Here is a 14,065-nt window from a genome sequence, read left to right as displayed (position 1 = left end):
AAGGAGAAAACTTGAGGAGTTTTGTGCAACCGCTTCTGAAGCTTCAAGTTTGGCATTTTGGCCATCCCCATCTTGTTTTTTTGGAGCCAGAAGTGACCATATTTGGATGAGAGATTGGGAATGTGGAGGAGCTAGGGCTGGATCTGACTTACAACACAAGGACAACGCCATGGAAGCATCTTGTCAGTCACAAGGCAGCCACACCCTAAAGTATACCTTGCCTTATTGTCTATTTTTCTCTAAATGACAGTAATTTACTAAATAAACATCATGCTGTCTTGAAGAAGACTTGGAACTTGTGACTGAGACTATTAACTCATTAAGAAATGTGAGTGAGAATCAGGGTCATTTTCTGACAGACATGCATGCAATCTATTTTCTTTTTGCAACCAGTGGAGTTGCCCCCTGCTGGTCATTAGAAAGAGATATAAGAATACAGATAATAGATAGAAACAGATTTAAGGCGCTTACACATTGGCTTCACTTTTCAGATTTGGAGATGCCCCCTGCAGAGAACTTACTGCAAACCAATGGCTGCCTGAAAGGTAAGAAATGATCTCAAAACATCTACTCTTTGGGAAATCATCAGAAGAGGGTAGTGTGTTGATAAAAAAAAAAAAGTTTCACTTTTTAGTTTTAGAGACGGTGTCAGGCTATGCACTGCGAAGACTTGCTGAATGTTACATGAAAATCCATAAAGAGATGAACACAGCAAAAGAGTTTTAGAAATCAACCCCCCCTCTGTGTCTGCAATACATATGACTCATGAGCACAGCATGCTTAGTTACTTTGCCATTCAATAAACAGGAATGAAGCCAGCAATCAGGGGAATAGCATGAAAAAACAGCACTTTCTTATTTCAAAAACAACCAGCAGGAGCTCTGTCGCTCAACAAGTGGAGACAAATAAAAAGAATCAGTAAAACGTCTCTATCTTTCCATTTAGTCAAGAAGGGTTACCAATAAACTTCTGCCTTTGAGACAGACAAACAGACAGAAATACAAAAAGCAACTGAAAGAACAAGTGGGAGGTTTAAAGAGAGAGGGGATACTGAGCCTTTGTGAAAGCATCTTGCTTTTGTAAAGAAATTAACACACAACACCCATCAGAGTGAGATGTCTGTGTGGGATGCTGAAGCATGTAGGTGGATGAACGTGAGAGTCTTCAAGAGTATAACCGGAACTGTGAAATGTCTGCAAAACTTAGGAATTCAAGGGATTGAATCCTAAAGAGCGACCCTGCCTGACAGAGACCCTGTCAAACATTATTCAGTGACTGACAGGCCGACGTTCAGGCTTTCCTAAATATCACACAGACATGAGTCTGAGGACACCCATGAATCTTAAAAACGACCTTCTATCTCTGATCGTGTGGCAGTGTGTAAATCCAGCTGGCAGAACCAGCTCCACCCAAAATGCCCGTAAACACCATCCATTACCCTCCCATCATACCGCTGCAATTAAATTACTGGCCGACGAGGCTGCCGGTGCAGCTCGGACACACAGGCGATGATGTTAATGATGAAGAGGGGAAACAAAAAAAGGATGGAGGGGGAGGAAGAAGATCATGAGATAGGTCAGGAAATGTGATTATGCAACATACAATACTGTCAGAGAGGAAGAGTGTAAGAGAGTGCAGTCTATACCATGCCAGGGGAAAGCATGACTCACTTGTGATAATATATAGTTGGGTGTTCATATAAGCTGCTGGTCACCATATGTGTTTGTTTTTGCTCTGCGTGGGCATGCTGCAGTTTTTAGCTGCGTGGCTCCAGGGATGACTGAATAGATCGTTATGAGATATTATACACATATTCATGTTTTCCACACAATGCATCCTACTGACTTTAGTGATCCTTTGACTTTCAATATAGCGCCAACATGAAGTTTGCATTTGTGGTTTTAAATCAACAACTTTTAATGGATTGCCTTTAAATTCCGTAAATACATTCTTGTACCTCTCAGGATGAATTGTTTGGTGATCCCCTAACTTTTCCTCTAACATATCAGCAGGTCAACATGTTTAACTGCCCAATACTTTAGTTTATGACCAAACAACATGGATTTAGAGAGAACTACTGTAGATATAGCATTGAAGGTCCTGTTCATTCCTATGAAAGTTGCTCAGTGTCGCATAGAGCAAAAAAGACTTCCAGGGTATAAAATGACCCAGATCCTCTGCATCATAGGGGCCCACAGAGTAGGCGCACTAGACACTTTAGCTAGCCAAGTGGCTAACTTTGGGTTTAGCCCTTTGCAAACTTGAATGGCGATAAAATTATTTAATCACGCGGCTCTTCTACACTTTCGAAATGTTATTGGACCAAATGGATCAAATCCAATAGTGAAATAAATACTGAAACGAGTCATTTCACAGGGGCTGTGATGTTCAATAGATTCATATACTAATTTACAGTTGGCGCACTTGACTCAGCTGCTGCTCCCGAGTGACAGCATGAAACCATGTCCCTCCAGCAAATTAACATCCTACTATCACTTTGCATCGGGTGACGTTTGAGCTCTCTGTTCACACTGAATCTATTAAACATGCACTTCTGTTAAGTCATGTAAACAAACCACAAAAAATATCAGCTGCGCACTCGAGATCATACTGGAGACATTACCACTTAAGAGATTATTGAGTAGCCTATTTGCTATCTTCGTATGTTTGTAATGTTTGTTTTAAAACAAACAAACAAACAAACAAAAAAACCCACACAATTTATACTGGGATATTTACTATTTACAATGACATACAATATAGCCACCAGCAAGAAGCATAGGTTGATATTAGGGATGGCCATTTAGCTTACCGAAAACTTTCAGCTCCCTTTTGTTTTTGGTTGTGAAATAAGGAAGTATCATGTCGATAATCCCTCATTTCAACTTCAACAATCAGCCATTTGTCATCAATTGCAGTCAACGTGGTGCTTTCAAGGTAAGCAACAGGAATAAATAGAAACGCGGCGTCCTACAAAAGTTCGCCATTGCGAGGACACCTCTTTCATCGGCTTCAGATCCCAAATGTTCCCATGTGTGCCCAGTTTTAGTTTTCTTGAGAGACTAACTCTCGTCACCCCAAAAAACACATTCACTTTCTAGTAAACAAACACAATGTGCACTCGTACCCCTTCTAACTCTACTGAAATTTTATCCTTTGATGTTGCCGGCCATAGCTCACAGCACATCAGACACTAGTGGCTCCGTTAGTCCGTTTATAAACAAATTACTATAAACATACATGTATTATAAATTAAATATCATATATATAATACAAAAAAATTATATATATTGTTAATCATGTTGTCACATTGCTGATAACTAATGCAATACAAGCCAGGTTTAGTGTTGTGTCAGCACTGACACAGGTTGCTGATGTAAGCTGATTTTTAAATCTTCCATAACATGTATCAATGACATTTACACAGTCTTTTTGGGCCCAATGGCATCCTGTGACAGACACATAAAAAATGACCTGGATCTTTTGCATCATGGGGTCAATAGAGCAAGTGTGTTTTCTTTAAGCCTAACTCCCAACCCCTTGGTCTCAACTCAATTTTTCAACTTTCAGGATATAATGATTTCAATAAGGTCTATTTAAGTGTTCATACTGGGAAGTTGATGTCCCTAAAAAAGATTTACTGAGGTCTCTTTACAATGCTATCTGTGAGGAAAAAGTCTTTTGGGGTCCCATGGCATCACGTGAGGGACCTAGAAGTTGTAATTCCAAAGTTTGGCCACTATGCTTAACTGGCTTCAAAGCCCTGCTCCTTCCCTTGGGCTTGCAAAATATCCACAAGCATAGTTGTCAACTCTTTTTTTCTTGTTTTCGTGTGTGTCAGATTAAGAGGTTGATGACTCAAAAAGTTGCCAAATAACACAGATCAATGTTCTGGCCACCAAGAGTATTTTAAGCCTACTATTATATCCTGTTTTGATCCTGCCTTAACTGTTCTGTTTGTTGTGTAAAGTGTGACTCACTACATGGTTGGATGTAGTCTTGGGTTGTGTGGTATGCCAACATACCATATGCAGTGATCATATAGCGCTCGAGTCAGTGGGCCAGCTGGAGAGCACACACGGATATACTCCACGTTGGGCGATAATTCCTGCGTGATTTAAAGCTAAATTGCACTAATAAAGTGAAGTGAACGGATTCCATTGCCCTGCATGACCAGGGCTGGACCCAGGGGGGAGGTTAGCTTAAGCAGGACAAAGAAAGGGAGGAAGTGGATGAGGAGAGATGGCAAGAGAGGATGGCAGGGCAGTGTCTGTCTGCTAGTTCGCAGAACATAAAATAAAGCCACTCAGGCTGTAAACATTGATTCGCTGGGGAAATCCAGAAAACAAAAGCAAATGGAAGCAATAAAATGTGCCGTGTGGTGGTGAGGGGAGGCGGGCACAGGGGTCTGACTGCACCAAAGGTAATGCAAAGGAGTCTGACGGTGGAAATAACACAACAGAGCTGAAGTTTCCATTTACACAACCCCCATTTTTCCTATGATTTAGTGAGATTAAGACTCAGTTGAGCCACCTAAGAAGCGTAACACCACCAATTAAAAACACTGAAAGGTCATATCATAAACTAATTTCTTTGCTGCCCATTTTTCTTCTCAGCAGGAAAATAATGTGTTTTTTTCCATGCAGTAATAACCTGACTATTCATTATTTTTATAAGCCATTTGTGTATAAATCCAGCGTAAAGTTTTATGATTACTATTTACAGAAAGGTGAAGTCACTCAGAAGCAGAGGCAGACAACAGCCTATAAAAGAGGGGGAGGGTGGCAGACAGGGGAAGCACACTTTAGAAAAAGGACCAAAAATGCCCCAGTGGTATATTTCGAAGATACTGAATCTTTCTTAAAGCCTTTGAGACAGGAAATAGAAAAAGATGTGGGACGGAGACACTCAGAAGGAGGAATGGCAGACAGAAAAGAAAAGTCAGTTGTTACATAATTACAAATAAAGGGAAAAAGTAAGGGGTTTCAGCTGGCACACAACTCATTCCCAGATGAAACTAATGTTCAGATGGAAATGTACAGTAACAAGATGCCTCTCTCTGGAAGAGATTTAAAGTTCCCTTTTGTCTTGCCTTTTTATTTTCCCCCCACACTCATGCAAAAGAAAAAAAATATTCCGACATATGTAGTGGGGTCGAGTTTCAGGTTGTGAGAGGATGGGAAGCTGGGATTGGCTGGGAGTCTGTGCTGTAGGAAACCACAGGATGTGAGTCTGGCTGTAGGGAACTAAGCTGCAGCCTCAGACAAACACACACATACACACACGCAAAAGCAGTTATACAAAATTACAACATCCGCAAGCACGGCAAATACACACTACGCTGCCTAGTCACTTCCAGCTCCTTGTTTTGCTCCTTGTCTGTTTTGAAATCAACTTTAACATGCTCTCCTCTGAGAGTTGGCTGTGGATTGCTTTCAGAGAGAGATAGCGGAAAGCAAAAGGACAGACAAATTAAGTGCGAGGATGAGAGAACAGGAGGGGGATAAAAGAAAAAGGACTAAAGAGTTTGTCCTGCTTGACAGCTCTGCTTGATCTCATGTAGTAAATGTTTTTTTACCATAGCTGGTCTTTGTGATGGAGATTAAAAGCTCATTAAAAATCTCATTAAAAAGTCATTAGATGCTGTGGCTCCATATATGCATTCAAGGTAAGGGCTGCTTGTGTATCAGTGAGCTGCATGGCAGAGCATTCAGATAGAAAGTCAAAAGTACAGTAGCGGAAGCACTTTACGAGATAAAACGTGCCAGACAGCGAGAAATAGAACCTCAGACATCCCTGAAAAGCAAAACACATTCATCATGAATTATTCCAAAGAAAATGATTCCATTTACTGTCTTAACTCTCTCTACGTGCATTTTAATGGCTTTTCAGAATGAGTTAGTTCAAGAAACAGAAACACTGGCACAGAGTTTCTGTGTTTTTCTTAAATCTCATTCTCTCTCACAAGCTTCTCTGGTTCTCTCTTTCAACCTCAAACCCGATCCCCTCTTTGTTTGTCTAACCCCAGCCCTTTTCTCCCTGCGTTCTGTAATCCCCTGATTACAGTCACACTTTCATTAGCTGCAGGCTGTTTCTGCTGAGTTGAGCTGTTCTCCACTAATAACACTAAAAGCTACAGGCTGCGTATGTCACTGTGTAGCCCGGCTACCTCAAACACAAACTGACTGGTACCACATTAGGAATGTGTGTATGTACATTAAAGGAATAGTTCCGACATTTTGGGAAATAATTGCTCTCTGGCAGAGAGTTAAATAAGAGGATCGATACCACTTTCATATATATGTTCCCATTACTCAGCAGGGCCTTAGCTTAGCACAGAGATTTGAATTAGGGAGAAACAGCTAGCAGGGCTCTGTCTAAAGGTTACAAAATCTGCACTACCAGCAACTCTAAAGCTCACTTATTAAAATGCAAAAACAATGGGGGTTTTATCTGGCTCACTGCAGAGCATGCAGGTGATACACATTTTTAGATTCAGTGTGATTTACACTGTCTGTGGATATCATTATCTCCAAGTCTAACCTGTATCAATGTACAAAACTCTGCTCAAAAATGATGATAATAGATGCCTTATAAATTAAGAAAAGAAACAGTGTCATTTTCAGGGTTTTCCTCAGTATCAAGGTAATACAGTGACAGTTGTTTATACATCCAGGGGTACACTGAGGTATGGGCGGTATGAAAAATTTTTTTATATCACGTTTTTAAAAAAAATCATATTGGTTTCACGGTATTTGACGGTATTTTGCGTGGGTTCGGCCCACTTGACATGCTTCTGTGTTGTGCTATGGCCTATTCAAGTGCTGGAATTTGTTATTTATGTGACAACGCCTGAACGCAACACAGGCTCCGCTCCATTACTGCCGTGCTCGGTTATAATTGTCTCGGACTAGGGTCGGGTTCAGTCAGGAAAATGCGGGCCGAGCCGTGCTCTAGTGTGCGGTATATGAAAAATTCACATCATAACGAAAATAAAGACCAGTTTCCGGTATGAACCGGTATACCGCCAAGCCCTAGGTACACTGCAAACAAGAACTGTTAATAGCTAATTCGGCAAACTTTAATGGCGCCACTTTGCCAAAATTAAATCAAATATAGGCTAAAAACCAGAATACCGCCTTGCAGTTGAATGCCTGGTTGAGTTATGGCCAAAACATGTTTTTCTAGGTCACAGTGACATTGACCTTTGACCAAGGACCACCAAATTCTAATCCTTGAGTCCAGGTGGATATTTCTGCCAAATTTGAGGAAATTCCCTCAGGGCGTTCTTGATATATAGCGTTTACAAGAATGAGACAGAGTCAAGGTCACAGTGACCTTGACCTTTGACCACCAAAATCTAATCAGTTCATTGTCAAGTCAAGGTAGATGTTTGTGCCAACTTTAAAGACATTCCCTCAAAGTATTCTTTAGATATCGCACTCAAAAGAATGAGATGGAGATCACAGTGACCATGACCTTTGACCATCAAAATCTGATCCCAAGTCAGCCCAAGTGGAATCTGTGTCAAAGAATTTCCCTCAAGGCGTTCTTGAGATATCATGTTCATGAGAATAGGATGCACGGATGGACCTATGTACATACGGACAACCTATAGCCAGCGCGGAGGCATAAAAACAGGGCTCAAGTTGTAGACTACAGCTAGCTAACATGTTTAATTCCCACAAAACACAATGTGAACTGTAGCTCCAAAATGTAGAGCATGATTATCTCTCAAATAGAAGTAAGACAAAGAAAACAAAAATGGGAATGACAAATACACTAATATTAAAAATGTCACGTTGCACTACCAATACACTATCAATATTTTTTGACCGTAATACATAGAGTTGTTACTGACTCAGAAATATGTCAGTTGAATCAGATTTGGCTGATCAATCTGAATATTTGACTATTTGTTCCTTTTATTCCTTGTAGAGTTTCAGAGTTTGAATGGATGTCAGCAGGGCCTGTTGTTTGACAGCAGCATACCCGTAATATAGCAAACAAGCCCGGTTAGTCCTCCGAACTAACGGATCAGAAATTTGGAACAAGATTTTTTGCCAACACTAGATATCAAACAAAAGCCAGAGAATGTAGAAGGTAATTTTATCTCTGAGCCTGACCGGGCAAAGCCTCTCTTCCTTCAGGCAGCTGCCTCCGTCTCACTCAGACTCACCCTGGGTCTGGGTCACCAGCTGCCTGTATCGGAGACCAGCATGAAAGTGAGGAGCGCAGCTTAATCCGTGGGTGGAAACGTCCCCAGAGGAACACTGGACATTGACTGACACAAAAAAAACAACTGCTCAACTCGAAGAATCTCAGTCGACTGAGGGATCAGTGACTGATGATTCAAATCGTCGACTTTCAGTCCCTTTGGTGTGGTTCTTACACTCCAGGAATGCTAACACTTTCTTCTATCCACTAATATACTAATGTTTGCCCTTTGTCAAAAATCTGTGAATATACAGTTAAAAAAGAGTGGGAACCCTTCATCAGAAAGTGAATAAATGTATTTCCCAAAATACTTTACGATTTCTTTTTAATGCGATCATTGCAATGATCTGCCGGAACTACACACTGCAGGCCGACTGACGATGTTTTTATGTGTTGTACAGTACTAACAAACATGATTTTTTATAAACACAAGGACAGTCGTCTTACTTTTCATCCATGTTGGCGGAGTTTCGTAACGTCAATGGGACGATCTCATTGCAGGGGCTCTCCTTGCTGTCAGCTGTCCCATTGGTCCTGATAAAGGGGTCCAGGTCTCCATTGACTGGCGCGCCTGGTTCAGTGCTGTTCTCCAGGTTGAGCAGGTTCAGGTAGGACTCAGCGCAGTCCACTTGGTTGGGGGAGAGTGGTGAGGTTTGGAGTGGCCATGCAGGTGTGGAGGTGATGAGCTGGTCCAGGGTCTGGCTGTAGTGGTTCTTCAGATTCAGAGACAGAGCCTTTGCTGATGTGGACACAGAGCTGGCTGGTGACAGCTGACCAACTGGAATAATTAAATGACAAATCAACAAAATTGAAAGACTTTTTGAAAGGCTTTTTTTTTTTTCTAAAGATCTCTCTAAGTGCTGACTCTCATTACAGAAAAGAGGATTTGGCACTGTGCCACTGGGAGCACTTAGGCCAGCCATGTCTGAGATTAGCATTTCTATCAGAGGGACTGACATGATTAATACAAGCATAAAACATGATGTGCTGTCTGAGTTGACGCTGGACAATGACAGGAATTCAGTGAGTGACGTCATTTTTCTTGGCCTTCATGCATTCATTGTACTGCAGATTGTGGTGTTTGTTTTTTCAGGTGGTTACTTTGCGTCACAGAAACAAGTCTCATGCAGTCTAAATTCAAAACACTTCCAAACAACCAATGATGAGGAGACTAGCTCTTCACCATCTGTTCCGGACATTTGATCTAAATTTTTTCTGATCCCTGTTGTATATTACTTTTCTAATCTGGACTGGAGTTGCAACATTTAAAGAAGTTTTCCACAGGCTGACGCTGCAGGGTGTGTGTGCAGCCGCATAACAGCTGCCATGACTGTTATTTTAGGAAGCACTTCATTTGATATGCAGCAGAGTTTTCTATGAGCGGAGCACACATTGTAAACATCAATATCACAGTCGATCATGTTCATTTAATTGTGGGGAGACAATATCTGTGATTAATATTCAATTAATTGTGCGGGCCTAATTCATACATAAACAAACACACACACAGCTCTGCCCACTGTGTGTGTGGTTATTCATTATTATTTTGGCACTGACCGTTCTTTTAGCTCCTGTAAATATAGTTCTCCTCCAAAATCCTCCTTTGGGACGACATGTATCAATGTGTGTGTGTGTGTGTGTGTGTGTGTGTGTGTGTGTTAGGGTATCAAAATAAAGGTTGTTAACACAATCAAAACTCTCACTGAGAACACATTCTGTTAAATGTGAGATAATGCGGACAGAATGTGGTTTTAAATCCACTGCTATTAATTTAGCGTAGAGATGCTATTGTATGTAAAAATATGTTGTTTACACATATCATGCGACACAAAGTGAGCACAGTGTTTAACACAATGTGATGCAGATGCACGGCCCTTTATTTTAATTATCAGGCCTATTAAATATATTAATCATTTCGAAGATTAACAAAGAAGATCGAGATTAACCATCCCATTCTAAAATATTTCCTGTAATGGACACAACTTTAGTTACATTTTAACTTTTATGTACACTCAGTGGCCAATTTATTACACCGGTAAAATCCAATGGAATCCAATACAACAGCTCAGCCATAAATTCCACCATTATGAAGACAATAATGTTCAGTTGTGACTGACATCCCAATTTATCGAGGGGCGTTTCTAAACATGAGGGGGAAGAATATTAGAAACTCCTTTCAATATAATGCAGTCCAGTATGACACCACCACTACAACCTCAGGAATAAACATACAACTGAACACCTCTCTGACAGTGTCAACAAAAACTGAACCTTATAACCTTCCTAAAAGTAGAATTTGTGGCAAATCTGTTGTATTGGATTGCATTGAGCAGTACAGGTGAAACTACTGGAGTGTTCAGGGAGTGTATGTTTATATTAGCCACATTAACGATGTGGTTTGATGGATCTGTTGGTTGATTGGTCCACTATTATGGATCTTGCTGCTTTCCTGGCTAGTCTCACCCTACTGTGCTGTGATTGGCTAGTACTTGCCCTAACCAAGACCTTGTTCCCTAACCGTAACCATCTTCAATCTTGAAGTGTCAATGTGACGATAACTCCTCAATCACAGCACTAGTACTAGCTAATCACAGCACAGCCACTGCCCAGTCCCACTACCTAGTAAAGCAGTGGGATCCATAATGGCGCTGGTCCACCGCTTTGGTCTAGACTAAAATATCCCAAATATTATTGGATGGACTACCATGAATTTTGTGCAGTAGTTTTTGGTGCTGAGGGCATGAATACTGATGACTTCTCTGCTAGTGTCATAACCAACTAATGCTCAGCCTAAACTTAAGTTTGTAGTATTGAGTGCTAATTAGCAAATGTCAGCGGGCTAAAATGCTAAACTAGGGACACTCAACTTGCTTTGTCTGGGGGCCATTTTTGCAAATTGACAAGAGGCCAGGGGCCAGTCACAGCAGCCCTGAACAGGTATGGTGTATGCAGGGGCATTTCAAGGAATTGAGGACATTCAGGGCTTAGCCCAAGCTCTTTTTTGATGTTTTTTAATGCACACTGGCACCTTATTTGCATTAAAAGTAAAAAAAAGAAATCCCAGTGGGAGCCAATTTACTTTCATTGTGAGTTAGAAAATGGTTTGGGGGCCACATGTCACCCCATCACAGGCTAGATTTGACCCTCAGGTTGTAAACTGAGTATCACTGTGCTAAACTATTGCCATGACTATAATATACATTACCCGAGAGCATTAAACTTATTTTACACAAAGTTTTAAAATATAAAAACTTGAAATGTTAGCTATATAAAAAGAGAAAATTATATTAGTTTATAAAAAAAATGAAATTCAAAGATGCCTTTGTAAAATTTAAAATTAAGACCCAATATAACTGACCAGATAACATGCATGAGCACTAACTCAGTCTCTTCTCCTTTGTTCCTCATTCGTTATCATTAACACTGACTGGGGCTTTTCATTAGTCCTCATTAACCCTGACTTAAGTGCCTCCTTTGATGGTGTAATCAAGACATCTTCAGGATAAAAAAAAAACCTTACTTGTATCTACACCAATGCTTTAATTTGGTTTTGCTCACACCTGAAGGATACCGTTCTTTCTCCTCAGTCCAGATCAAAGCAAAATGCTCAGTTTAAGGACACCCAGATGACGCAAAGGAAAAAAGGCACTCTTGTTCCACCTACAGAGCAGAGTTCAGTACCTGGCAGCTGTGCTTCTGCCCCATCAGACACAACAGGGGATGTTTACAGGCAGGAAGCCAGTGAGGGCTCATGGTTTGTGTCATGTATGACTACACCAACAGAGGAGTGAGCAGTGACAAGGACGGCAGCACACAGGCAACCTGACCTGACATGAGTCCGTCTGAGGGATCATACTGTTCCCACCAGTCACTTACTGTGTCCATTAGCCTGAGGCTCCTGTTGTGACTGTCCTGGCTGTGTTTTCGGGGAGCGGGCCTCCAGCTCTTTCAGCTGCTGCACGAGCAGGGCCAGGTGCTGCAGCAAGTCCCTGTTCTGCAGCAGCAGCTGGTGGACGCGGGCCTGAGCCTCCATCCGAGCAGCGGTTTCTGCTGCCATCTGATCCTTCAACAGCTGCACCTGTGGTGGAAACAAAGGGCGAGGTGTGATGTTTGCATGTGATTCGATTTGTATGCAAAACTAGATGCATTATCCATTTTGATGTGTGTTTCAATAGTTATTTTTTCTGTCTCGTTTCTCAATTCCAAATCACCTTCACGCCTCCACATCATATGTTTTTGACAATATTATGGACTCATAATCTTGTCCATAACCACAGTATAATCCCAAGACTGAAACTGAAAGTGATGATGGAATGGCTATTTAAACGGATAATTAACTTTAATGATTTCCAGTGGCAGTGCAATCAACTGGATCGGACATGAAATACTGAAGTAAATATGCATTTGTGTTGCACTTCCTCAGATTACACTATAAATGGAGGCTTGATGTATCCCATGAGATGCTCAGTTACAAATGTTGCACCGCTTGTATTTTATTATGCTGCACTGGCTGTTCTTCCATAACTGTGTTGGAGCTGCCCCCTAGTGGGAAAGCTATGAACTCAAGATGAAGATCACCCGAATGTGTCTCCATCCTGCTCAATTGTGCTTTAGGATTTTCCAAACTGTTCTACCTAAATATGTAATAGTGTGTGTATTAGTGTATGTATTGGCCTGGAGCACAGTAAAAGTGCACCAAGGGAGGTTTGGGTAGAATAAATGTCAATATTGTGACAACACTGCTACAACAATGTCTTTGTGTGGCTCTAATGAGAAAAAACATCACATGTTTAGCTGACAAAATAATTCCAGTTTTATTTTATGCCATACTTTAGGTTTTCATAAGCTGACTGAGATAAATACAAAGCTGTGTGAACATGTCACTGAATAAGCCAAGTAATGGTAATAAATGATGCCATACTGGGAGAGCTAAATCCACACCATGAGTCCAGATCAATCTCTCAGGTTCACCTAGGCTTGCTGAAATTGAAGATGGAGTGAATTGGAAAAACAAGAGGTACACAGCAAGCACTGGCTTCACTGAAAACAGGTGAGTATCAAGCTTAATTAATTTGATATTTATTATTGGGTTTCAGTCTTGATCTTAAATTAGCCTGTCGAAAGATTAAACAAAGAACAAAGACAATGAGAAATGTTAATCTCATCGATGAAAGCGCTTGAAAAAGCAATAGAAATGTGGAGCTAAATTGATTAATGATTGACAAAAAAATAAATAAAAATCAACGATTTCAGTAAGAAGTGAATTGTTTCAGTAATTTTTTTAAGTAAAAACAGTTAAAAAAGCTCTCTGGTTCTGGTGATTAGTTATATATCATTGGTAATTGTATATCTTTAGGTTTCGGACTTGAAACAAAACAAGGTGTGTGAAGGCATCATCTTGGGCTCTAGGTAGTTGTGATGGGCATTTTTTAACAATTCATCAATCACATCAATTATCAAAATCATCAATAATGAAAATAATTGTTAGTTGCAGCCCTAAATCTGAGCTTGTATTGTAGGTGTAATGCAGAAAAAGATATAGCTTGTCCACTGTGTATAACAGTAATCATCAAGGGTCACACACAGCCCACCAAAGCCAAAACAATAATTATGAATTCAGAAAATGTGAAGAGGGAAAAAATGTTGTTCAGTCTTAAAGGTATCTAGAATGTTTTTTCCGTTATTAAAGCACCTTAAAAAACAATTAACATGGAAATAATTTTATTTGGGCCCAGACACACCAAACCGACTTCAGAGAACTAGTGGCAATGAAGCGTCGCCTGACGTCGCCATGTCCCGGAAAGCTGCACGAGCACACCCTTAACACTACAGGTGACAGTCAACAGCA

At 40.7% G+C, this 14,065-nt stretch overlaps 1 protein-coding gene across 1 annotated transcript in view; it reads right to left on the bottom strand.

Annotated features, from left to right (window-relative positions):
* Positions 1-14,065, bottom strand: part of si:dkey-34e4.1 (carboxyl-terminal PDZ ligand of neuronal nitric oxide synthase protein) — an 82,567-nt gene that overhangs the window by 12,150 nt on the left and 56,352 nt on the right. Inside the window, exons 9-10 of the mRNA XM_050053398.1 lie at positions 12,094-12,295; positions 8,665-8,995 (exon numbers count right to left, since the gene is read on the bottom strand). Of these exons, the coding sequence (XP_049909355.1) occupies positions 8,665-8,995; positions 12,094-12,295 (533 nt within the window). The remainder of the gene's footprint in view (positions 1-8,664; positions 8,996-12,093; positions 12,296-14,065) is intronic.

Source organism: Epinephelus moara, chromosome 9 (genome assembly GCF_006386435.1).
Source record: "Epinephelus moara isolate mb chromosome 9, YSFRI_EMoa_1.0, whole genome shotgun sequence".
NCBI classification, from domain to species: Eukaryota; Metazoa; Chordata; class Actinopteri; order Perciformes; family Serranidae; genus Epinephelus; species Epinephelus moara.
Note: the sequence above shows the minus strand (reverse complement) of the source record. Positions and strands in the feature narration are given on the sequence as shown.